This window comes from Tenrec ecaudatus, chromosome 16 (assembly GCF_050624435.1).
Source record: "Tenrec ecaudatus isolate mTenEca1 chromosome 16, mTenEca1.hap1, whole genome shotgun sequence".
NCBI classification, from domain to species: domain Eukaryota; kingdom Metazoa; phylum Chordata; class Mammalia; order Afrosoricida; family Tenrecidae; genus Tenrec; species Tenrec ecaudatus.
The window spans coordinates 87946867-87972330 of record NC_134545.1 but is presented as its reverse complement, the minus strand read 5'-3'; the positions used below and the strand labels follow the sequence as shown (position 1 = coordinate 87972330).

Here is a 25464-nt window from a genome sequence, read left to right as displayed (position 1 = left end):
AGGAGCAAACGGGTCTAGTACAAGAAGGAAGAGTAGTCTGAGGCTGACTGAGGAGATGACTGCATCACACTGCTTGCGTGACATGGATGAACTACTGAATTGTGTGATGTGCGGGGTATGTGCCAATAAATAAAAAAGAATTTCGCTGACAACAGGCCCGGATTTCAATAACTGCTGGTGGAGCTCAAGCAATAAGCACATGCCAGCAAAAGCACGGGCAGGCTACCTAGTACCTGTTTTCCTTCCCTCTTTGCATTCGCCCAGCAAGGGCACCGACCGCTAGGCTCACATGACAGGTCGGGAAAATAAACTCAGGAGAGTTAAGTAGCTATTGGCACACGCCCCCGACTTTTAAGGGTCAAATGTGAACTCCAAGCTCAGGTCAGACTCTGAACCCGACCTTCCATTCCACTTTGTTAAAGATGGTGACTTATACACAGCATGCAGAATCTGCCTGTTCCCACGCCGACCACAATTACAACCATCCCCACTTCTGAAAACCTGAGGCTGACCCACTCCCTCAGCCCGCCGCCCCAAGGCCTCCATACTTGAATGTCTTCACGTCGCGCCCGCCAATCACCCGCGCAGTGACGCTCTTGCCAACTTTCAGGTTGCTGGTCGGCGTGGTGCCCGCCGGCACGTCATCAAGAATGTGGGAGGCATGGATACAGCCAATTACGCCGTCGCCCAGAGTCACAACCACGTGGGTGGCCTTAACGGACTTGACAGTTCCGCTGACCGTGTCCCCGATGGACAGGGTGTGCTTCTTCACAGACCCCCCAGCTAGAGCTGGATCTGCTTCCTCGTCCTCATCTGCCGTTTCGGACTCCTTCTGGGCCTGTCTCATGGTCCTCTTAGCAGCTGGCCCCTCAACAGCCAGAAGCAGACCAGTCACTCCCGGCTGTGTGGTCTGGAGCGTCAAGGAGACCCCCTGTCCCACCTGCAACTTCTCGGAGTCAAAGCGGAAGGTGTCATTGAGGTGAGAGGTCAGGGAGAAGACGGCCAGCTGCCCAGTCTCTGCCAAGGAGGCGATGGCAAAGGACTCCTCCAGGTGCTGCACAGTGGCCTGGTGCTCGCTGCCTTTCTTCAGCTGGAAAAGAGAGGGGACTCGCCATTCCCAGGCTCCATACAGAGCAGGGCCCCTCGCTCGGAGCCCCACGGGGCAGGGCGGGGGAAACCCTCTGGAAGTCAAGGCCGGCCTGGGCTGTAACGAACAGCTTCCCTCCCTCGTTAGGCCTAGCTCTCCCTGTCTGTGAACTGGTGTGTCTTGAGTGAACACACAGAGCCACAGCTCAGTCACAGGTGGAGCTGGTTTGGGTCTGAATTCAGAGTCCTAGGCCCCGCCCTAGAACTAGGGAACCAAGACTCACTGACGGCCTTCCAACGGTTCTGATGCTGGGTCAAGTGATTCGAACAGGCCGCCCGCCAGCTTCAAGCCATCATGGTGCCTGGCTCTCCCCAGCTGGCACAACCCACCTAATTATTCACTCTTTCAATCATTTCAGCAGTAAAGTCACTACTTCAAACTTACTGGGCTCAAAGCACGAGTTACACCTTCCCCTGCCTCCAATTCGGAGGGAGTGGTGCTCTCTTTACTCTCTCTCTCTCCATTAGAAGCAGTACAGCGCCGTAATTCTCGGTACTGCACTCTAGACCAGTAGGTGTTTCAGTAAGTGCTTTAGGCGATAACCAAATACATCCAACCCCAAGGGAAAAGACCACTACTGAACCTGAGATACCCCTCAGACCCCCTCTTCCACACACAAAAGGGTGTAGGAGACAAGCTAGAAGAGGAGGGGATGCAGCCTGGAGGGCAGAACTACCTGCCAGTGAGTTTGGCTTGGTTCACATGGCAGTTTTTTTCCCGTCCTGCTATGATTTTCTCAACAACAAAATTAGTTATAAGAAGGAAATCCATTTCCAACATTTTAAAATCAGATTTGTATTCCCAAAACACACCCAGATTTTGCCTTCTCTTACAAACCAAAGTCTTCGCAATGCTGGACTCTGCTCTCCCCTCCAGGCCACCTGCCGATGAAGCTGAGTGGCCACTGCCCCTCGAGGGCCAGGTCTAGACTTGCCAGCTTGTTATGGTCCTGTTCTGCCCACTCCCTAACTCATCCGCCTGTTTCACCCCCTTCCAGTACCCGTGGGGCTCGAAGGAGAGAGTAACTATGTCACTTCTCACCTTGCACAAGTCAGTGCTACGAAATCACCACACCGTCACCACAAGAGGCACAAAGCGGACTGTCCCAGGTGAACCCTGGCGCCCCACCTGCAGGCATCTGCGCCTAGTGTGGGTGCACAATGGGTGGATGGGGAAGCAGAAGAATGAAATCGGGGACCAACTTACCCTTTTATGTTTTCTTGTTACCAAATCATGGTTCAGGGAAACATGGACTTCCAACTTGAGCATGTCCACGTTTAGGATGACAGCTTTCTTTTTCTGCCCAGATTCCACCTCCTGCCCTGCAGCGCAGAACCAAACGGGGCATCAGCACCCTCAGGGCACAGGTGTTGCCTCCAGGAGCCCCACAAGCCCTGAGGCTTTTCTAAGAATGCCAACAGGTCTATGCTGAGCCACAACTAGAGAAGTCAAGGGCTTCTTTCCAGAGTTCAAGGCCGGGTCGGCCCTATTTTATGCAACTGAAACACTACAATCTAGATCTACTCAATTACGATGGTAAATGGGTTCATACCTGAACATGCCCCTGGGGTAGGCGTGCCAGCAATTTCTATGGATATGGATATTCTGTAACCAGGAGGAGGGGTGATGGGCAATGGGCTTTCCCTGTGACCTTGATGGGTGGAGAGGGACCACGAGCACTCACCTGCCCGATGGTATTTGCTGGCTCTCAGGACCAGGCCTGGCACTGGGCCCCCACTGAACACCACAGAGCCATCTTCTAGCACCTCCTGCACCACTAGGTCAAGGACCATGCCTGGGATCATCTCCGCCAGGGTTTGGACCAACACCGAGTCTGCCGGACAGACCGGGAGGACACAGGGATTAGTAGCAGTCTTCCCCTTCAATGCCCCGTCACCACAAACGGAAGACAGTGAGCAGAGTCACTGTCCACTTTCCGCAAAAGCTGTCCAGAAGCCATGAAAACTCTAGTCACAGGCAAGGGCTTATGCCTCCTGCTGATCTAATCGGGCCACAATTTGAGACCGGAGCCCATCACCACCAGAAGCACAGCTCGTCTTTCGTTTCTCCGGGTTTTTCCTTTTCATTTAGCTACTACCCTGCTCAAGCCTCTTACTTGCAAATCCCTACTAGAATCCCAACAGGCTCAGGCAGGGGTTCCAAGCCCAAGAAGGACAGAGGTAACAGCCCTCCCAAAGCTGTCTGGCAGGTTCCCGTTCCCCACTCTATTTGTCCAACAGAGGAATGGCCACCAGGGAAGAGAACATATTTGTAACAAGCGGAAGCCCAGAGGAAGGAAAATGTGGATACTGGATTGGGAAAGGCAGAGAGGGGCCTTCTGGGATGCCGTACGCACTCAACGGACATTTGCGGAGCTGTACACGTCACCGTTTGTGTGCTTGATGACTGTCATGCTTCCAGGGAAACAAGGTCACCAAGAAAATTATTTTTTTTAAGTTCTGTGGAGTCTGACAAGTTATTCCAGTAACAGACAGGCTCAAGTTATCGACCTTCTCCCTCCGCCCTTATGCCCTGCGGCGCCGGGTGGCACCCCCGCACCTCGGTTGCTCATGAGGCTGCGCACGCCCTGCAGCTCCTCCAGACACTGGCTCAGGAGGAGGAGGCTGGTGGCGGCCCCATCCCCCAGACTGCAGTCTGACAGCCGCAGCGACAGCAGCATCCTCTGCTTCTCCTCGTCCACGTTCGTCACCTTGGCAACGACCGTCTGCCCCTCCACAAAGTGGTCGCTTGTGGAGGTCACAAATTTGTCACTCATGACCTGAGGGAGGTGAGTGGACAGAAAAATGGGAGGAGGGAAAAGAAAGGAAGTCGCCCGACCCTGCCATGACCCCATGCTCCTCTCTCAGACGGCCCTGAGGAGGCAGCCCGTTGGCACCCAGTTGTACTTACAGCTTTGGGGGCCAGGCCACTGAGGCCTGAGGGGAACTGCACGAACACCCCGTAGTCCTTGATGCGCTTCACAAACCCAATGAGCAGCATGCCGGGCTGGATTTCCTGGAAGCTCTTGGGATCCTGGCCACCTTCTGCAGTGGACACCAGGGCTGGTTTCCTGCAAACGAGCTGGTGGCCCTTCGTTAAGGAAGGCTCCGGGAAGGGCACAGGCCCACTGCTCCCACCCACACACTCCACTTTGGCTGCCACAGCGAGTCCCCAGTGCTGTCCTGGACCGGCAGCCGCAGCACACGGGGTTCGCTAGAAATGACCTCGGCACCCACCCAACCCAATGCCAGCAAGTCCACCCCAGCTTGGATTTTCACAGAAACCCTACACAACAGGGTGAGATGCTCACGGGGCTTCCGCGGCTGCACGTTTTACAGAAGCAGAATGCTCGTTGGTGGGCTCAAACCTTTAGGTGAACAGCTGTGTGCATTGCCACAAAGCCACGGGGCCACGTTAGCACCACCCCAGACCAAATGAATTAGTAACCCTGGGGGTGTGACCAGTCCCCGGAGGTTAAGCAGGTCTCCAGGCTGTTCTGCCGAGCACAAGTTCCTTTCCGTATTCTGGAGGGCCCCGAGGGACTGGCTCGGTCCTGTGGTCTGACAGCTGGATCAGCCACGACCCAGTCCTACCCTGTCCTCACCTCCCACTGACCCACCCACTTCCGCCCTCAGCCCATTCCACTCTAAAGACCTTCTACTGTACTCTTCCATTCGCTCCAAGTAATCCAGCCAAGACCAAAGGGGGCATTCCTGAACCCCAGGCTCTTCAGGGGAGGAAGGAGAAACGACAGGAGGGCAGTAGCCACTTCACCGAGTGCTCCAAGTTAGGGGCAGGCACTAGGAGCTCCAGCAGGTCAGGTGCTTCCACCTCAGCCCAGCACCCAGGGCAGGACCTCCTACTGGGCTCCTGCTCCTCTGGGTGTTTCTGGCTCACTCAGCCTGACTGCCAGCTGCCTCGACCCTCTCATTTCCCACCAGCAGCCTGGTTGGAAGGCAGAGGGCCGGTCATGTTGTGGTTGTGTGGGGGTATTTCTGTGGCCAAGGGACCCGATCTTTTCCCCTCCCAATCAAGTTTCCAACTAAGAGCACAGCCTGCCCCGGAACTGCCCACCTGAGGGCCGTGGCTCCCCACCTGGCCTCCAGCTATGTCACAGATGCCAAGAAGGATACAACACGCCCTTCACTCTGCAGACACAGGACCCTGTGGAGGGTGTCACCTGCCTGGAGCCAGTGATACAGCAGGGGGCCGTTGGCAACATGGTCCGACAGGTGCGGTATGGGGAGGAGGGCAGGGATGTTGTGGGGCAGGACAGCCACCTCCAGCCCGTCTTTGGCCTTCTGCACAACCTTCACATCCACCAGCTGCCCGGGGAGGAGACAAACGAACACATCAGGAAGGATCCCAGTCTGGGTTTGGCAGTTCAGAGCCCTCAAACTCTAGAACAGGAACAACTGAGAGGCTAAGTTCAGAGAAACAGCCCCGCAAAGCCCCCAGGCTGCAAGCAGTACATACCGGGGCCATCTGAGAGCTTGCCTAAGTCCCCTCAGTCTGCAAGCTAACAGCGGCCCGCTGCTGGACAACGACTCCCGAAGACTCTTCCCTTCCTGATCGGGTTCACGCCATCCGTTGCAAGGGAGAGGGCATCTACATCTCCAGTCCCCAAATCTTGTCTCCATACCCGTCCTCCCCCCAACGGTTCTGGCGTCCACGGGCCAGCGGTACCCTGGTCTGGGCCACTGGGAGAGGAGACCCCGAGTGGGGCGGTGTCCAGGGAAGCGCCTACCTGCCCAACACGAACGGCCTTTTCTTTCTTCCGACTTCCTCCCTCGAGCTCTTTCTGTGGGTCTTGCAACAGCTTGAAGGATAAGAGCATCCTCTCTCTGGCCGGCTCACAGTTCAGCACCGTCACCTTCACCACCTGGGGAGAGACCCACGCGTTCGGCTCACTGCCCAGCAGGCTCCTCGAGCCCAGGGGGCGTGGGGTCCTGCTTAGTGCTAAGGCAGCCCAGCAGGTCCACCGAGGGGCCTCACATGAGACCAAAAAGGGTTGAAAGGAGAGATGGATACCCTGAGGGCAATGGAGAATTCCAGTCAATCAACTATTTGGACAAAAAAACAAAAACAACAAACATGGAGCGTTTGGCGGGGGGGGGGGGGGGGGAGGGGGTTGGGGAACCTCATGTTTTAATATTATTTTTCCTTGACAAGGCCAGACTCACTAGTTTTACAATACTGCCCCCTTGTGGTGACCGTAACCTCAGAACAAGCCAGTTTGGGTGTGAGGGACGCCTGTCTGCCCTACCTCCCCCCACTTCTTCCAGGCCATGGCCTGAATCCATTCAATTGCCAGCCCCTCCACTGAGAGGGGTCAGGCCCCTGCCCCGTGCACTCCCCTCTGCATGCCCTGTTAAAGCAGCCTTGCTCCCACTCCTGGAAGCCTGTGCTCCTGGGGCCACCCGGGATGGGCGTCTTTCCAGGGGAAGGTCTACCTGGCCAGGGTAAAAGACGGTCTCCGGCGCAGAGATATACTCGGTACTCAGCTCGTGCTTGGGCGCCAGGCCCTGCACGTCGTTGTAGAACTTCACGATGCAGCCACAGTCCTTGACCTTGAAGATAAAGCCATGGGTCTGCAGGCTGGGCTTGGCGCTGGCGTAGCAGGTAATGGTAGGCAGTTTGGACTCAACCAGGGTTTTCTTCAGGGTCATCAACAGCCTCTTGGCTTCCGGGTCACAAAGCAAAACCTAGAGGAAGGATACTGGCCACCATCAACCCCGTGAACCAACCGGCTGACTCTCCCGAGAATATTCTCTGCTAGAGAGCCTCAACAGCAGCGGTTCTCAACCTGTGGGTAGCAATCCCTTTGGGGGAGCCAAACAACCCTTTCACAGGGGTCGCCTGATTCATAACAGTAGCAAAATGCCAGTGATGAAGTAGCAACGAAAATGATTTCATGGCTGGGGTCACCACCACATGAGGAACTGTATTAAAGCGTCACAGCATTAGGAAGGTTACGAACCACTGCTCTACACCTTTTGCTGGTGTAGACAATCCAGCGAATTCCAATTGTTCTCTAAGAAGTTACTGGAAACTTCCCCCATTTGGCCCTGAAGCACCACTCAGTATCTTATGTTTCCTCCAGGGTCTTAAGCTTCAGTTTCTTCTACACGGTCTTAGCTCCCTCCTACATGACCTTGCATCTGGTCGAACAGGATGAATGATAGAAGCAATTAACCAGCTCAGCACTGTTTGTTTGTTAGCTGGGAATAAACAGACCCAACTACCCCTCAGAAGAGCATCTCCCCAAGGTCTGAGAAACTCCTCTATTCACCAGGTTGAATCTTCAAAACCTGTGAATCTTCTCTGGGGTCTCCAAACTGTGTTTTCAATCACTCCTACTTTAGCGGTTTCGTTTGGGCTATTTCTGAGCCTGAAATGTACCCTGGATCCTCCTTTATCTCTCAAATCCTACCCACCCTTCGTAGGGGAGGACCCACCACCAGCAGCAGTCTAGCAGGTATTCTTGTGGCAGGCAGCTGAGCTGAGACTGGCTCTGGCATTGAGAGCTGTGACGTCAGGCTGATGGTGACGACTTTAGAGCGATGTTTGAAAGATTAAAGGAGACAATGCATGCCAGGTGCCCAGCACAACAGTTGGCACAGAATACATGCCACCTGGCACTTGCTGCTAGGATCGGCGTTCATGATCCTTGTTGCCCAGTCTACCCTTCCCTTGCCTTTCTGACATGCAACCATGTCTGACATGGCCTCCCAACGAGATTACCGTTAACTAATTCTCCAGGGCAGGGACCCAGTTTTCTCCTCCCAATGCCACAAACATCACTAAACACTCTGCGGGCTAAAGGGGCCATTCCGTGGCATAGGCAAAACACGCCAGCTGAGAAGCACCACTCTTCCCATCGGACCCAACCCCCAAGACCAGAGTTTGGCGGGTCAGGAGGCTCACCCGGCACTTGACTTCACGCCCAACGTGGTACTTCTTTTCTGGATTCTTCATCGGGATGTCGGCCAGGTGCATGGGGGGGACCAGGCCCCGGATCTGTCCGCCCACCTTCACCAGCATCCCATAAGATTTTATGGCCAGCACCGTGCCCTAGAGTGCAAAGAAAAGACGTCCCGATGTTTTGAGAACAGCCTTCCCTCCGTCTCTCAGACCAGGGCCCACCAAGCCAGCCTCATGGGCTAATAGTACCCATTATTCTGGATCTCATATGGACAAAGCACCCCACCCTGACCTCCACAAAATTCTAAAATATTCACTGCCATCGAGTCAATGCTGACTCATCACGACCCTGTAGAACTGCCCCTCTGAGTTTCCGAGACCAGAAACCACCAGCTGGAGGTTTCAAACTGTTGACCTTGGGGTTAGCAGCCCACCACATACGTACCCACTCAGCTACAAGGTTTAGTAAGGTTTATTTCTAGGAAACTTCACACGTTTTTGTGTGAACATGCACTCTGCCTGCCTAACAAGAATATTCCCCAAAAGAAGGGACTATGTCTCCTGAGATACCAAAGTCTAAGCAGCCGGACACGAACCACCACAGACACGGGTTTCTAACTAATACTTCATGGGCCTCAACGCACACAGACCTGACCTTCAACCTGCTCTAATCATCTCCATCAAATCAATCCCAAGACATGATCTGCTGCCTCTGTGCAGTCATAAAACCTTACCTTTAAATTACGGGTAAGTTATCCCAGGGAAGAGAAAGAAATCCTAGCTAGCAGGCAAAAGAGTCAAGGCCTAGCGCTTTCAAGTGTGTTAACATGAATAATGAAGTGACAAATGAGCCGAACGATGCTGGAAGCAGGAAGTACTTACGTGTGTACATACGAGGTCTTACCTTTACCACAGCCCCAGGTTTGATGTCATGATAGCTAATGTACTCAGCTTCGATGACGGAACTAGAAAGGGAGACATAACATTTACATCAATGTTGGCAGATGCTAAAATTCAGGGCTCTCAAATCCAAGAAAGGAAACCGTCCAGAAAACAAACAAACAAACACACACACCATCCCACTCCCCAGTGCGCGCACACACACACACCATCACACCAGCACGTGGGAACTTACGTCCGCAGGGAGAGCAGTGCCAGTTCATCCATTGGGCTGTAGTCGATAATGCGACACTTGTGAGTGCTCCCAGGCTTAAAGAGCTCAGGTTTTGGGGCTTTCTTAGATTCGGAGAGGTGGTTGAACTGCAAAGCACCAAGTGATTAAGAACAAGCCTGAGACAGCAGATCCAGATGACACTACAGCACACATACTGAGGTGGCTCATTGTTTCTCTCATGCACAGACACAGAAGAACCCCTAAAACCAAATAAAAGTCACAAAGCCTCTTCACCCTCTCAGGGAGAAAGGCGCCCACAGCCCAGTATCAATTTCCTTAAATAAATAAGGACCAGAGCCAAGCCCATTCACTTATGTCTTGTCTACAACTGGCTAGATGCTACCACAACACAGCTGAGCAAGTGCTAAGGCCCTATGGTCCACAAGCTTAAAATAAGTACTACCTGGTTCTTGACAAATTTTCCAATTCCTGCTCTAGACCCTACCTCATTCTTGTACTTACCACTGTCCAGACACCAAGCAGGGCAAGTTGATAAAAAGCCAATAAATAAAAATGGTTCTAATCCCTATCAACAGTCTGCCACAACTGGGGACGCTCAAAAGTAGGTAACTAAAACCAAAGGCCACCTAGAGCAGACATTCCCAAACTGATTGGACCCATCGCTCCCTTTTCAGGGAAAAAAAAAATTATTCTGCGCCTCCCCTGGCAGTGAAAAATGTACTATAGCCCATTAGGGCAGGTATCTGCTTTTTCAGCCCCCCTGTAACATTCAGACAACCCCTAGGGGAATATCACCCACTTGGGAAGAAACCCTGACCAAGGGAAGTAGCCTCCTCACCCGGGCATAGGCCAGAGCCCCATCCTTCAGCTGGAAGGTGGCCCCGGTGTTGCTGAAGAAGTTACAGACAGGAACGCCATCCAGCACGGCCCCCAGGGGCTGGCAAGAGAGCCGAGGCAGCGGGCGCCCAGGCTGGAGGAAGACGGGGCGCAGGCTCAGCCGAACAACTCTGGTTCGAGGGTGGACGGAGAGGATGCAGGCTCTGACCTGGACAAGGGAAAGGGCAGTGAGCAGGAGGCTAAGCTCTAGCCTATTGCTTCCCTTCCCTCCCTCGCCCCAACACCTCACCCCAACACCCCTGTTTCTTTAGATAATGAAATCTTTTATCTAGGTTTTGTCTTTTTTCTCTAAGCGTCCACTGCATTTTTAAAAGCCATTTATCTATGCAAACATATATCTTCTCCCTGTCAAATAGTCTTCCTGGACATTGTAAATGATACAAGATTCATTATAAACAGAAATCAAACCATAAAGAACATGAAGTAGAAGCTAAAAGGTGCTGTTTCTGCCACCCTCTTCTTGAACCTCAGCCCCCACCATAACTCTGGTAGTTTATCACGCTTCTCCCACCCTCTCTCTGCCCACCCCTAAACACACGGGCCTTTGAGGTGCCCTGGAGCGGAGCGAGCTGTGCTGCCGGGCAGCGGACTGGACCACGACTGGATCAAGACAGAGGGAGGCGCGACACTCCTTACTGTTTGTTTTGAGAGATAGGTTCCCGTTTTCTTGGGTTCCAGGTGCATAAAGTCAACCAGGCCCGTGAAGAAGGACAGGAAGTTTACCGTAAGGCCAAGTGGAGTCACCTAGAAATACAAAGAGCAGGCGGTCATGAAGAGCATCTATCTCTCTGGAGGAACCAGGAACGTGGGAAGCACTGTACACCATACACTTGCTAAAAGCCAAGCACTCCAGGCCACGTGAGTTTGTTAACTAGGTGTCTCTCCTCCTCAGCCTTCCGCCTGGACCCGTGGACAGCAGGATGCCGCCACTATTCACTGCTCAAGCTCTGACATGGGACGAACATTCAAATACATAAAGGACTCTTCAATCACTCAACATTAAAGGCAAATAACCCAATTAAAAAGTGTGCAAAAGACCCAAACAGGCAAAGAAGAGACCCATGCAGTCATGGCCATTAAACACAAGGACACTCAACGTCACCAGTCATCAGGGAAACGCAGGCCACGCCCACGCGGAGGGCTGGGAGGACAGCAATGGGACCCTCACTCACAGCCAGAGGAGACGCAAAACAGCGCAACTTCTTTGGGAAACACTTGGGCAGTTCCTCCAAAAGTTAGACACAGAGTTACAATAAGAACCAGGGAGCTATCATGAAATCCCACTCCTAAGAATCATGAAATTTAAAAATAAAAGGATTGGGATAAAGCGGAGCTGATAGCAAAGAGCTCAAGAAGAAAGAAAATGTTTGGAAACTGGTTGTGGTAGCAACTGTACAATTATTCTTAATCTAATTGAATTATGGAGTGTTAGAATATAAGAGCTCCCAATAAAATGATTAATAAAATAACAAAAATAGAAATAAATTAAACAATACTAAAACAACAACAAAAGTAGAAGGGGTAAATAAGATCCTTAAATTCTTCCTAAAGGGGAAAATCAAAACAGCACCAAACTTTCCAATAGCAGCAGAGGTCAGATGGTAATGGAGCGACGGTTTCAAAACTCTGAATTCTTCTGACCTTGAAGTCTACACCCAATTTAACACGTCTGAAAGAAGATTATTTTCAGAGTCAAGGTGTGTGAAGAGTTAGTCCTGAGACCGAGATCGAGAATGGCCTGCTTGCAAGGTTGGGAAACGTCCTGTCAAGAAGGTTCCTGCTCTTCCCAGGACTCAGGAGAGAAGCTCACAGAACCACACCGCTTGTGTAAGTGAGAAGAGAATTGAACAAATGACGATGACCACGTTAATTACCCACCACACACACACACACACACACACACACACACACATGTGCGCAAACACTCGCACACACACGAGCTGTTGGAGTAACACTCCCTGATAGAGTGCCTATTTGAGATGATGAAAAAATTCTACAAACAAATCGTGATGATGAATGTATTTAATGGCATTGAATTAAATACGTAAAGCCAAGCAAATGAACCAGTAGAGGTCTGAGGGGCCAGTCCCAGTCCAAACTACGTGGACAGCCCACTCTCCCCAGAAGAATTTACTTCATAGGACAACACTGACGCTACAGCTCAGGGAGAGGGTCATGTCTGATCAGAGCACACATGGGCAAACAAAGAGGGAGGGAGAGAGAGCGGAGCACATCCTGGCCCACCAAGCCTTGAGGATGATATTGCCGCTCAGAGCAGACAATGCACAGAGGACTATATGGGCGGCCCCACTATGAGACACGACATCTCTAACTGACCCACAGTCCTACAGGGACAACACTGGAGACACAGTGTGGGACCTGGCCCCGATCTGACCCCACCACTCTGAGGCAAAACACTAAGGGCCTACAACAGAACAGCAAGGGGAACAGAGCAAGGAAGTCCCGAGAGAATTCCAATTGACTTTGGGGCCAGGGTGTGGCACCCCATCAGACTCAACTGGAAAACCCTCCTAAAAGTCAACCAACAGACCTTGAACTATTTACAGCCTTTTCTTTTTTGTCATTGTTTTTTTTTTGTTGTTTTTTTTTGTTGCTTTGTCTAGATAAGACAGGCAGGAAAAAAATCTGGAGGGAAAAAACAACGCGACCAATGGTTTTGGGGGGGCATGGGCGAGGGGAGATAGGAGAAAGGAAGTGGTGTTAACAAACCCAGGGTCAAGGGAACAAGTGATCCAAAATCAATGGCAAGGAGGGTACAAAAGGCCTGGTAGAACTTGATCAAGGGCAATGTAACCCAGAGAAATTACTGAAACCCAAATGAAGGCTGAGCATGATAATGGGACAAGAGGAAAGTAAAAAGAAATAGAGGAAAGAACTAGGAGGCAAAGGGCATTTATAGAGATCTAAATACAGGCATGCACATATGCAAATAAATTTATATATGATGATGGGGAAATAGATCTATGTAAATTATTTATAGGTTTAGCATTAAGGTCGCAAATGGACATTGGGCCTTGACTCAAGCACTCCCTAAATGCAAGAACACGTTGTTCTATTAAACTGGCATTCCATGATGCTAACCTTCCCAACACAATTGCTGAAGACAAAGCAGATGCATAAGCAAATGTGGTTAAGAAAACGGATGGTGCCCAGCTATCAAAAGATATAGCAACTGGCGTCTTAAAGGCAAGCAAGCAGCCATCTAACTCAGAAGCAAAAAAGCTCACATGGAACAAGCACCCTTGCCTGTACGATCATGAGGTGTCGAAGGGATCAGGTATCGGCATCAAAGAACAAAAAATCTTATCATTGAGATGAAGGGCAATGCACAGTGGAGACCCAAAGCCCATCTGTAGGCTACTGGACACCCCCTGACAGAAGGGTCATGGGAAGGAGATGAACCAGTCAGGATGCAGTATAGCACTGATGAAACGTACAGTTTTCCTCTAGTTCTTTAATGCTTCTCCCCTCCCCCCCCCCACTATCATGATAGCAATTCTACCTTACAAATCCAGCTAGACCAGAGGATATACACTGATACAGATGGAAACATAGGGAATCCAGGACAGATGAACCCCTCAGGACCAGTGGTGAGAGTAGTGATACCGGGAAGGTGGGTTGGAAAGGGGGAACCGATTATAAGGATCTACATATAAGCCCCTCCCTGGGGGACAAATAACAGAAAAGTAGGTGAAGGGAGACATTCGACAGTGTAACACATGACAAAATAAAAATAATTTATAAACTATCAAAGGTTCATGGGGGGGGTCAGGGAGGGAAGGGAAGAAGCAAGGAGCTGATACCAAGGACTCAAGTAGACAGCAAATGTTTTGAGAAGGATGAAGGCAACAAATGTGCTTGACACAATGGATGCATATATAGATTGTGATGAGTTTTTTGAGCCCCAATAAAATCATTAAAAAAAATCTAAACAGGCAAACGGTCATTTTTATGTTATATATACTTTGCCACGGTTAAAAGTCAAAATGCATCACCTAGCTTAGTAGTATCCACACAATCCTAATAATAAACGCTGAGTAATGATTTAACCAAATGTACAATACACCTACTATATTCAGAGCACGAGACAGGAGGAGGAGCGATGAAGAGAGTCAAGCCTTCAGCTGTCTTGCTAACAAGTTAAAACTCAAAACTGACAATGCCCATAGACCCACGCTGCCCGGCACCACGAAAGGCCAACTGGAAAAGATCAGCTAAGAGTTCCAAATCAGGTCAGGTGAGGTGAGCCAGCTCTTTATTATAAGCCTTCTATGTTGACACCACTTAGCCTTTTAGATCCTCACCGTGCAAAAGAAACATGATATGAGTGGACTTCAAAATCTGTGGAAATAGTCCAGTGTCTTTTCATCCTGGGTTTCTATGAACTTTTTAAAGGCCCCCCACCCCTAACCCCCATCCCCACCCCCAGCCAAGCCACATAAATAAGTTTTCTAGTAGCCGCATTGCTTATATGTCACTATAGGGAAACTGGGAAAATTTCTCTTGATAATGTAATTTAACTCAAGAGATCCAAATGCCATTCTTACAACCCCAGGCCTACTATTACATCAGTAACGATTACCACACAGTGACGAGCGACCACACACCATCTCAGGGTTTGCACACGCCCTATCATACAGAAACTGTCTGGGCTGTAGGAAACAGCAGCAGCAATAAGCACCTTACCTTCTGCACTTGGCCTTTGACCACCAGCCCTGGTAGCAAGTTATGAAGGGTCCAGCTTTGCTCCTCGGTAGCAATGGCGGTGGAAACATCCAGGTGACTGGTAGACAATCTAACCACTCCTCCGTCACCTTTCACTTCTTCAACAACGCAGTTCAGGTATTGACCCACCTTCAGTTTGGCACCTGGAGGTCCGGACCCAACCCCCAAAAGAAAAAATAGTTCTATGAGAAGGACCTTTACCTGGAGCCCAGGTAATAATAACTGACGAGATCTATGGCCTCATTGGCTGATGGTCATATTCCCAGTCCCGATCTCTACGACTCCAATTACAGGGAGTGCAGCTGGCCCTGACTCATCGGAAATCAACCACCTCACATGACTATGGAAATCCCAACAGGCCCTGGGGGGTGAATTCTAGTGGAATCTTTTTGGGGAGAAATAAACAACCTGATGCAGGGCCATCAGATTTCAGTGAGAGTCGGCCATTCCCTGCCCATCATACCTTTCTCCTTCCTTCATGGCTATAATTCATACTGCCTATTTTACCAGAGCTTGTCAGCTGCCAGGATCACCATTCTTCATTACACTCACCAAAATGGCACATGAAGGTAAGCCCTACATGTCCCACCTCACCATCTCAGGAGCCAGCCTTCTCTCGCTCACCTTTGTTCTTCTGTCGGCCGTCCTGGTGGGCTTTCTGCAGTGGAAGGAAAGCTCTGTTCCCGCTAACACCTATGTCCACTAGGTAGCCATGGTCCTCCTGGCTGGACACAGTGCCTGTGAGCAGCTGAGGGAGGCAAAGGCATTTGAGGAAGTTAAAAAATCAAAAGCAGGGGAACCGATTATAAGGATCTACATATAACTTCCTCCCTGGGGGACAGAAAACAGAAAAGTGGGTGAAGGGAGGCATTGGACAGTCTAAGATATGACAAAATAGTAGTAATTTATAAATTATCAAGGGTTCGTGAGGTGGAGAGGGAGGGGAAAAATGAGGAGCTGATACCAAGGGCTTAAGTAGATAGCAAATGTTTTGAGAATGATGAGGGCAACGAATGTACAAATGTGCTTGACACAATAGATGTATGTATGGATTGTGATAAGAGTTGTACGAGCCCCAATAAAATGATTTAAAAAACAAAAGCAGGGAGACACAGAACCCAGTACTTACTCCCCACGGAGAGCGCCCCTCCCATGCCAACACGCTCCTGTACCCACAGCCACTCTCATTCTCCCAGGGAAGGAAGGGCTCCAGACCACGAGGAACGTTATATACACTTCAGGACGTTTGATATCTATCGCTATCAAATGACAGGGCCCTCACCCTTAGACTTCCATGTTCTACAAAAAAGGATGAAGCAAGCGGCCTGCAAGACCACTGCCAGACCCAGGAATCTCCCTTTCTCAGCACCTCCAGATGCCAGAAAATCTGACCAACTGTCCCTTTCACAGAAAAGCACCGTGGCGGTCCAGGTGGGCTCTGACTCTAGCGTTCTGTTCTTTGGCACGTCACACTTAAAAAGTACACTCTCCCACCTCGTGGGGCTGCTACAGCCACGCACTCACCTGAGTGCCTCCACCAGCTAGCTACTCACACACAGCAGGTGCTCAACACTTGGGGATTTCCTGAAAAGTGGCTTACTTTTAGTCCCCTCTCTGGCAAACTATACTCCCAAACTTTTGGGGTCCAACCCAGGGCCCCACTGCTTCTGCCACATATCACAAAGCAGTGGTTCTCAACCTTCCTCATGCCTTGACCCTCTCATACAGTGCCTCATGTGGTGGTGACCTCCCCCCACCATAAAATTATTTTCATAGCTACTTCATCACTGTCATTTTGCTACTGTGATGAATCGGGGGACCCCTGTGAAAGGGTCGTTCGACCCCCAAAGATGTTACGACCCACAGGTTGAGAACCACTGTCACAAGGTGACACTGATCTCCCTCTTGATTTCGAGAGAGAGCATTCTTTTTGCGTATGTCTTTTTCTTTATTTTCGAAGAGCACTTTTATGACTGTTATTTACCTTTTGGGACCTAGGGGACGGGAGGTTTGGAGGTAGGACAACTTGGCCTCGATCTTCATGGGTGTGGACACATAGTAGCAGATACCTACTCTCTCTCAGCTGAGAGGCTAACTGCCCTCTCTGCCCTCAGGAGGGCCATCCTCAATCACTCTGTACCACCCGGAGGTAACCTCTGAAAAAAAAAGGCTTCATCCATGAAGCCATGCTGACAAGTAAGGCACTGAGAAGGGGCTCCTCCTTGCCAAGAGTCAAGTCCTTGGGGGGGGAGGTCCCCTAGACTTCGCTCTTTTCCCCACAAGATGCTGTGATCAGGTTTGGGGTCAGGTTTTCACAGTCCCTCCAGGACAAGGCCCCACCCTGTGTGCACAAATACAAGGTGGACTCAGCGCACGCAGCCCGGTGGGGAGGGCAGGGAAAAGGCTGCTGCCGGACCCTAACGCGGCCCGAGGCTCACCATGCCAGGCTTCAGGGCCTCGGCACTCAGCACTCCGTTGACATTCCTGGGGTTCAGGGACAGCTTGACACTCTTGTTGCCCTTCTTTGTGATGCCCACACTGCTCACCACACACCTGACCAGCATTCCGGGGGAGAAGAGCTCAGGCAAGCTGACCAGGTCCTGCATCATACAAATGAGAAAGTCAGATACAGACGATTCCCCTGAACCAAGAGCCCCTAGGCCTACCGTGCGTGGCTCAATGGTCTCCTATCATCAGGCGCCACAGAACCCAAAGGGCCCAAGAAGAAGTCAGTCGTCGCTCTTCCACAAAGAAACACTGGTCTGCGGCCAAGTCAGTCTGGAACTCCTGCGCAATGTCTCCAAATGTCACCACCTAACAGCAGGTCTCAAGTGACCAGTCTGAAGAGCTGCCTGTACAGCAATCTCCGTTTCTTCTTGTTCGACTTGCCGTTCAGCACCTCCTGGTCTGGCTTCCAGCCTTTTCCCTCGCCAGCTTATCTCTACCATCGCCACTGTGCTTCTGTCACTAACGCCAACGGTCCCTTCTGTCCTCTCACTTAACCTTCAAAAAGCCTCTCCTTCCTTCTTTATACGGCTCCTCTCTGGCTTCCCGAGGCCCTCGTGCACGGAGCCCGCCCTCCCTCACCCAAACGCTCCCATCTCTGCAGCAGTGAAATGACAGTGTTTACGACAGGCTCAGTCCTCAGTCTCTTCTTAGGCTATCTGTTACCTCTAAGCAACTCCTTCTCCCTCACACACTCAGCAACCACCGAGATGAAGAAGGCTCCGTTAGGGATCCAGCACAGACTTCTATGAGCTCCAGAATCATCATCTCTACTGCATCTCAAATCCAGCTTAAAAAAAACACTCAGGATCATCTCCTCCCAATCTCAGGACGCATTACCTAGTGTGCATCAAGGCACACACACCAGGCAACTCTGCTTCAGTGCATACATTTAATTAATCTGTCACCAAGCACTGACTGTACTCCCTCAATTCTTGCTCTTTCCTTAACCAATGCCCCATCACCCTCAGAGCCTGGACTATGACTATATAGCCTACTGACCAGTCTCCGAAAAACTCCACATGCCTTTCTGGCTTCCTGCTCTCCACCCCCAAATTAGAACATTTCAAGGACTTTCTGTGGACTTATAGAATTGAAATACAATCATTAACATGCTCCACAAAACTATGCATGGTCTACATTCTACCTAGCCCTCGGCCCCAATCCACCCCATTCATTCTTCCTTGCTCTCTGCTCTAGTCAGACTAGCCGGCTTTCCTGTTATATACCCCACCGTCTGCCCAACCTCCCTTTCTTCTGTATCCTTCCTCCCATCATCCCTCAGATCTCAGCTCAAGCATCACTTCCCCATGGAAGCCTTCCCAGCCCCTCCCCCGACGAAGTTGTTCTTGTCACTGAGAACTGACTGTCCGGTATATGCCCAACCCGAGCAATCGACAGCAGCCGCATTTGACAGGGGAGACCTGCCCCAGGGGGTTTTCTAGGTCGCTCTCTTTACGGGACAGTGTGGTGTGGCAGGTTCAAGTTGCCAGCCTCTTGGGTTAGCAGCTGAGCCCTTAACTGCTAGCCCAGCTAGTCTCCTTGTGCCCAAACCAACCCCACCGCCACGAGTCACCCCTATACGACACAGCAGAACTGTCTCGAGGTTTTCAACGCTGTCACAGTCTTTACACAAGCAGACTGCCACATCCTCCTCTCTCGGAGCAGGTCTTGGTTTGCAGCCAAGTGCTAACTACTGAGCCCATCGGGGCCCCTCTCTCGCTCCCGGCACCTCCCGCCTTTTCCTCTTGGAGCTCTCAAAATGTGTGAATATCATTCGTGTGCCACTCATTTCCAGTCAGGGCGCTCAGCCGGGTGGGTGTCCCGTACCTCCAGAGGGTGTTCTTGTGCCACCTGCTCGTTCAGCTTTCGCGTGTAGGCATCAGAGATTTCAGTCACTTGCACGAAGCCCTGGAGCCCATTGGGGAGACCGATCACCAGCTCCAGGTCATTTACCTCTTTCACACAGCCCAGAATCCGCATCCCCTCACACAGAGACTGGAAGAGACGAGGGGAATGTGTACCATGAGGAAGACAACAATGGCTGGGAGGTGAGGACCACTTTCCTCCCCTGAGATCCTCCCACAGCTGTGAAGTACAAAGTTGCATTCGTGATTACTGCGTAGCCTTGCTGCCAGTGCTACCCAGCTCTGCATCCACGAGACACCGACGCTAGCAAGACACAAGTTCCATAAGGGACCCTGTCCAGGGACCCTGCAAGCCACACCAGCTAAGAAAAAGCATGGGGCCAGGGGGTGAGTCACTAAAGGAAGTGACGCCCAATTCCCAGCACCACCTATCCGGAGGGGGTGAGGAACGCACACAACCGCCAACGTCTGAGGCTGGTGGGACAATGAGAAGCATTAAGCTCGACAAACCTCAACTCGTAGGATTTCAAACTTCTCTTTGGCAGGCTTGCTGCGGTCTTTCTTTTCGATTTTCAACTTCTTTGTTTTTTCTGGCCCTTTCTGGCTCTTTTTCCGTTTGGTGGGTTCTTCTTCCGTAGAAATCTGCAGGGAGAGGAGGGTAGGCCACAAAGATCCAAAAGAATGGAAAGTAGCCCTAGCCTTGGTCTCGCGTTTCCAGTCTCACCCATCACCCGGCTTTGCACGGTCCTCCACTGCAGCTCCCCCCCCCCCACCCTCCTCCTGAGGGCTCCTTAATTCCAGTTTCCATCCCAACGCTCCTCTCCGCCCAAGGTCTCAGCCTCCTTTGTGTTCCCTAGAGCCGCTGGACGCTGGGATTTCCCAGCATTCAAACTAATGTGGGGCACTGCATAAAATGGGAAGTTAGAACCACCGAGACCTGAGTTAAACTCAGGATGCCACCCCAACCCGCTGTGTGGATTCAGCTCAAATGATAAACCCTGAGTCTCAAGTCCTCCTCATGGAATGGCGATTTCTACTTCATAAGAGTTGGAAGGAGCACATAACAGCTAATCCCTAAGTAAGGTCATACACTCAAATCTGTTTCATTCCATGTATCTGAAGACCAGTGACTCAAAGGCAGAGTATGAATGTCATGCTTGCCACATGTGACAAGGACCTCCTCAGAAACACAGTGAGCACACCACTTGCTCTCCATTCATAATCAACTCAGTAGAGAGTTCTTAAGACTAACAAGCAATCGCTCTGCGAACTCAGACACCAAATGCAATCTTCAGACAAAACTGACTTGTGGTAGTATGGCCTCTCTAACAAGTTCAACTTGCTGAAGTGAACGTGAAATCTGGAAAAAAACACATTTTCAAGCAAGGTACCTGAGATAGTTAGTTTATTGTGCCAGTCTGGCCGATAAACACACGTGGGATTAATTGAAGGGAGGAGAGAAAAATGGCTTGGCAAGCCTTGCCTTTCTTGTCTCTTGCTCTTTGATCATCGAACCAGTGTGTGGCTGCCTTGCTTGTTCTGTGCCTCAATTTTCAGGCTACACTACCTGTGGGACGCCTAACCTATGGACTGTGTCGCTGGAATTTGAGGCCACTTTAAGACCTGACTTGCCAGAGAATTGGAATGTACATCTCTGGACTTGGGGACTGACAGTTGGTGACCTCGCTGACTGTTGGTGACCTGCCTTGCTGTTTGCTGCCTATGCCAGGATAGCCTAAATCTCTCTACAGAGGACGACCTGGCAGCCCTCAAGACTTGAAGGACTGCCAGTGTCTTACAACTCTCACGGGAGTGAGTTGCATTGAGCCATTTGTACTGCTTTGTAATTTAACTGTTCATTTCTTGTATTATTTATCTATCTGTATATAATTTAACAGTTCATTTCTTGTGTTATATATCTATCTTTATAAATAAATATATATACATATAATTATGAGCAACCTGGTTTTGTCTCTAACCCTGTCTAACAAAGTATCTATTTCCTAAGGACACACGAATAAGCTTCAGTGAATCTCACCAACTAGACACACCAACCCAAACCCAACTCAACCAACTGCCATCGAGTTGATTCTCACACCACTCACATCAAACAAGTTGTCTTGTTCAACTGGCTGCTGGAGCTCTGACTTGTGGGCTTTTTTCGTGCCCCCTCGGGGGAAACTTTCTTCCAAGGTTGCCATGTTTGGGTCTCCTAAAAGGAATGCAGAGTAACAATGAGATGTAGTCTTAATGGCAGATTTCCTAAAAGCTATTATCGTTGGCAAGATATGTACTAGACAGTATTCAGGAGGACATAGGCGATTTAGACATGGTAAATAATCCGTAATTCATCCTTCCAAAGGCCTCAGCTTCAAACCGACAAATTCACAGAACTTCCTTCAGGAAAATAAATTATTTTAAAAAAATATATAAATTAAATGTCATATTCATTGAGTAGCTATAATGTGTAAGACAGATCAGAAATATACAAATAAAATGTGGATGGCAACATGTACAAATGTGCTTGATACAATGTATGTGTGGATTGTTATGAGTTATAATAAAGCTTTATTAAAATGACTTAATGGAAAAAGGAAACACACAAATATATCCACTCCATGGCAGCGAGTTACCGTAGATACTCAAATATAAGCTGAGTTTTTCGGCACATTTTTTAACAATTTATTAGGGGCTCATACAACTCTTATCACAGTCCATACATATACATACATCAATTGTATAACGCATATCTGTACATTCTTTGCCCTAATCATTTTTTCTCTTTTCTTTTTTTACATTTTATTAGGGACTCATACAACTCTTATCACAATCCATACATATACATACATCAATTGTATAAAGCACATCCATACATTCCCTGCCCCAATCATTCTCAAAGCATTTGCTCTCCACTTAAGCCCTTTGCATCAGGTCCTCATTTTTTTTCCCCTCCCTCCCTTCTCCCCCCTCCCTCATGTGCCCTTGGTAATTTATACATCGTTATTTTGTCATATCTTGCCCTATCCGGAGTCTCCCCTCCCCCCTCGGCACATTTTTAATGCTGAAAAAGCCCCCATTTTTTGTGGCAAAATTAGGTGCCTCGGCTTATAGTCAAGTATATATGATGCATATTCAAAGAAACTGTGTACTTAAAAGAAAACCGGGTCACAAAAATCATTTAAAATACAAGTCAAAAAATAAATAAAAATAAAAAAATAAAATACAAGTCAAACTCTACATGTCCACAAAGAGGTAGGAAGTGAGCTGAAGTTTTGGTATGGAGCCAAGTGTCCTAAAGATGCTTCTAGCTGAGTACTAAAGAGATGGAAGAGGAAACCCAGGGGCAAGGGAACAACAAGTGATCCAAATTGGTGGTGAGGTGGGTGTGGGAGGCCTAGTTGGGCATGATCAAGGGTAATGGAACCAAGAGGAATTGCTGAAAGCCAGGTGGAAACTGAGCATGATAGTGGGACAAGATGAAAGTCAAGGGAAATAGAGGAGAGAGTTGGGAGAAAAAGGGCATTTATAGAGGTCTACATAAAGACATGGACATATGCAAATATATTTGTATATGAGGATGGGGAAATAGATCTATGTGCCTATATTTATAGGTTTAGTATTAAGGTAGCAGAAGGACATTGGGCCCCCACTCAAGTACTCCCTCAATGCAAGAATACGTTCTTCTATTAAATTGGCATTCTATGATGCTCACCTTCCCGACACAACCGCTGAAGACAAAAGTGGTTGAATAGGCAAATGCGGTGAAGAAAGCTGATGGTGCCCGGCTTTCAAAAGGTATAGCATCTGGGTCTTAAAAGCTTGAGGGTAAACAAGCAGCCATCTAGCTCAGAAGCAACAAAGCTCACATAGAAGAACACAGCAGCCTGTGTGATCACGAGGTGCCGAAGGGATCAGTAAATCAGGCATCAAAGAACAAAAAACTGTATCATAGGGTACACACCTCCATGATACGATCGCTGAAGACAAATGGGTGAATAAGCAAATGTGGCAAAGAAAGCTGATGGTGCCCGGCTATCCAAAGGTATAGTGTCTGGGGTCTTAAAGGCTTGAAGGTAAACAAGTGGCCATCTAGCTCAGAAGCAACAAAGCCCACATGGGAAGAAGCACACCAGCCTGTGTGATCACAAGGTGTAGAGGGATCAGATATAAGGCAGCATCAGAACAAAAAAATCTTACCATAGTGAATGACGGAGGGGGGAGGGCGGGGGTGTTGAGTGCAGAATGGAGACCCAAAGGCCATTTGTCTGCCACTGGAAATCCCTTTGCAGAGGGGTCCAGAGGAGGAGATGAGCCAGTCAAGGTGCAATGTAGCAATGATGAAAAATACAACTTTCCTCTAGTTCCTAAATGCTTCCTCACCCACCTCCCTACTATCATGATCTGAATTCTACCTTGAAAGTCTGGCTAGACCAGAGGATGTACACTGGTACAGATAGAAATTGGAAACACAGGGGATCCAGGGTGGATGATCCCTTCAGGACCAGTGTTGTGAGTGGCAATACTGGGAGAGTGGGTTGGAAAGAGGGAACTGATTATAAGGATCTACATGTGACCTCCTCCCTGGGGGACAGACAACAGAAAAGTGGGTGAAGGAAGACGTCGGACAGGGCAAGATATGACAAAATAATAATTTATAAATTATCAAGGTTTCATGAGGGAGGGGGAATGGGGAGGGTGGGGAAAAAATGAGGAGTTGATGCCAGGGGCTTAAGTGGAGCAAATGTTTTGAGAATAATGAGGGCAATGAATGTACAAATGTGCTTTACACAATTGATGTATGTATATGGATTGTGATGAGTTGTATGAGCCCCTAATAAAACAATTATAAAAAAAGAGATGGAAGAGGTTTTTGCAAGGTGAGGAGGGAGAAGCAGGAGGAATGTGAAAATTGTGCACACTCACAGCCACCCTGACTCACAGCCACCCTCCAGGTCAGGGGAGAACGACTGCCCCTGTGAGTTTCGGAAGCTGTAACTCTTTACGGGAGTAGAAAGCCCTTTCTCCCATGGAGCGACTGGTAGTTTCAAACTGTGGACCTTGCAGATCACAGCTCCACACATAATCACTACATCACTAGGACTCCTACAGAAATGGGTGTAGGAAATGGAAAAGGCCATTCCATGCGATAAACACCAGCAATTTGTCAAGTCAAATAGCATATTTCCTTTCTCTGAAGCAGTGGTTCTCAACCCTTTCTCAGGGCGCAACTCTTTCATACAGTTCCTCATGTTGTGGTGACCCCCACCCCAACCATAATTTTTGTTGCTACTTCCTCATTGTCATTTTGCTTCTCTTATCAATCGGTGACCCCTGTGAAAGGGTCGTTTGACCCTCAAGGGGTTGAGCCCCATAGGTTGAGAACCACTGCTTTGAAGGATTGCTCAGCTGTACAGCAGACAAAATAAAGCACAATAAACTGGCGCTGAATCTTAAAAGGCAAGTTCTGTGAAAGATCTTGAATTAGAGGGGGAAAATCAGGAGCTGATATCAAGGGCTCAAGTAGAAAGCAAATGTTTTGAGAATGATGATGGCAACAAATGTACAAATGCGCTTGACACAATGGATGGATATATGGATTGTGATAAGAGTTGTAAGAGCCTCCAATAAAATTTTAAAAAATAAAAGGTCTTGAATTAGATATGACTAGTTTACATCTGCTTGGCAAATGGGAGCCCTCATTGGGGACGGGTCAGACAATATTCAAAATGAGGGTCCCCTACTGTGTACCACCCTACTAGAGGACACCGAACAACAAAGACTGGCTAAGAAAGGATTGAGGACAGGTAACCAGTTAGAATTCACCTGCAGTACAGAAGCCATGAGATTCAGCACTAGGTACAAATTAAAAGGAGAAGGTGAAGACAGGTGAAGCTAGGAGGGGCTGCTTCTGAGCCACTCAGGAGTAAGAATGAAGACTTTTGAGGCGATGACAGAACAATCTGCTGGGAAGTTGAACCTAAGTTTTCATTTCAGACAAGGGGAAATAAGGCTCCAAGGAGATATTTAGGAGAGTCGATGGCAACGAAGAGGCCTCACAAAGCCCCCTTCCTCCCGCCTCGGCCCGCACTCACCTACCCCGCGATGCAAGCACGCTCCCCCGCAGAGCGTGCGCCGCCGACACACGCGGAGTTTGGTACACCCACAGCTCAACGCTGCTCTTCCGGAAGTGTGGGCGGGCTTAACTACCTACTTCCGTTTCTACCAAGGGGGCGGGAGACGGG

General features: G+C 49.6%; 1 protein-coding gene across 2 annotated transcripts in view; it reads right to left on the bottom strand.

The window, feature by feature from the left end:
- The window catches only part of PDCD11 (programmed cell death 11), a 38156-nt gene extending 12695 nt beyond the window's left edge, over positions 1–25461 (bottom strand). The window contains exons 1-20 of one of the 2 annotated variants that reach the window (XM_075534727.1): positions 25315–25461; positions 21328–21434; positions 19733–19864; positions 19185–19352; positions 17288–17449; positions 15474–15597; positions 14811–14992; positions 10740–10847; positions 10045–10251; positions 9207–9331; positions 8976–9036; positions 8075–8221; positions 6601–6852; positions 5895–6029; positions 5281–5472; positions 4058–4228; positions 3707–3926; positions 2832–2981; positions 2354–2469; positions 549–1090 (exon numbers count right to left, since the gene is read on the bottom strand). In XM_075534727.1, coding sequence (XP_075390842.1) covers positions 549–1090; positions 2354–2469; positions 2832–2981; positions 3707–3926; positions 4058–4228; positions 5281–5472; positions 5895–6029; positions 6601–6852; positions 8075–8221; positions 8976–9036; positions 9207–9331; positions 10045–10251; positions 10740–10847; positions 14811–14992; positions 15474–15597; positions 17288–17449; positions 19185–19352; positions 19733–19864; positions 21328–21423 — 3290 coding nt within the window. In that variant the 5' untranslated portion in view covers positions 21424–21434; positions 25315–25461. The remainder of the gene's footprint in view (positions 1–548; positions 1091–2353; positions 2470–2831; positions 2982–3706; positions 3927–4057; positions 4229–5280; positions 5473–5894; positions 6030–6600; positions 6853–8074; positions 8222–8975; positions 9037–9206; positions 9332–10044; positions 10252–10739; positions 10848–14810; positions 14993–15473; positions 15598–17287; positions 17450–19184; positions 19353–19732; positions 19865–21327; positions 21435–25314) is intronic. The other variant, XM_075534728.1, reaches the window with a different exon arrangement.
- Positions 25462–25464: the final 3 nt, after the last annotated feature.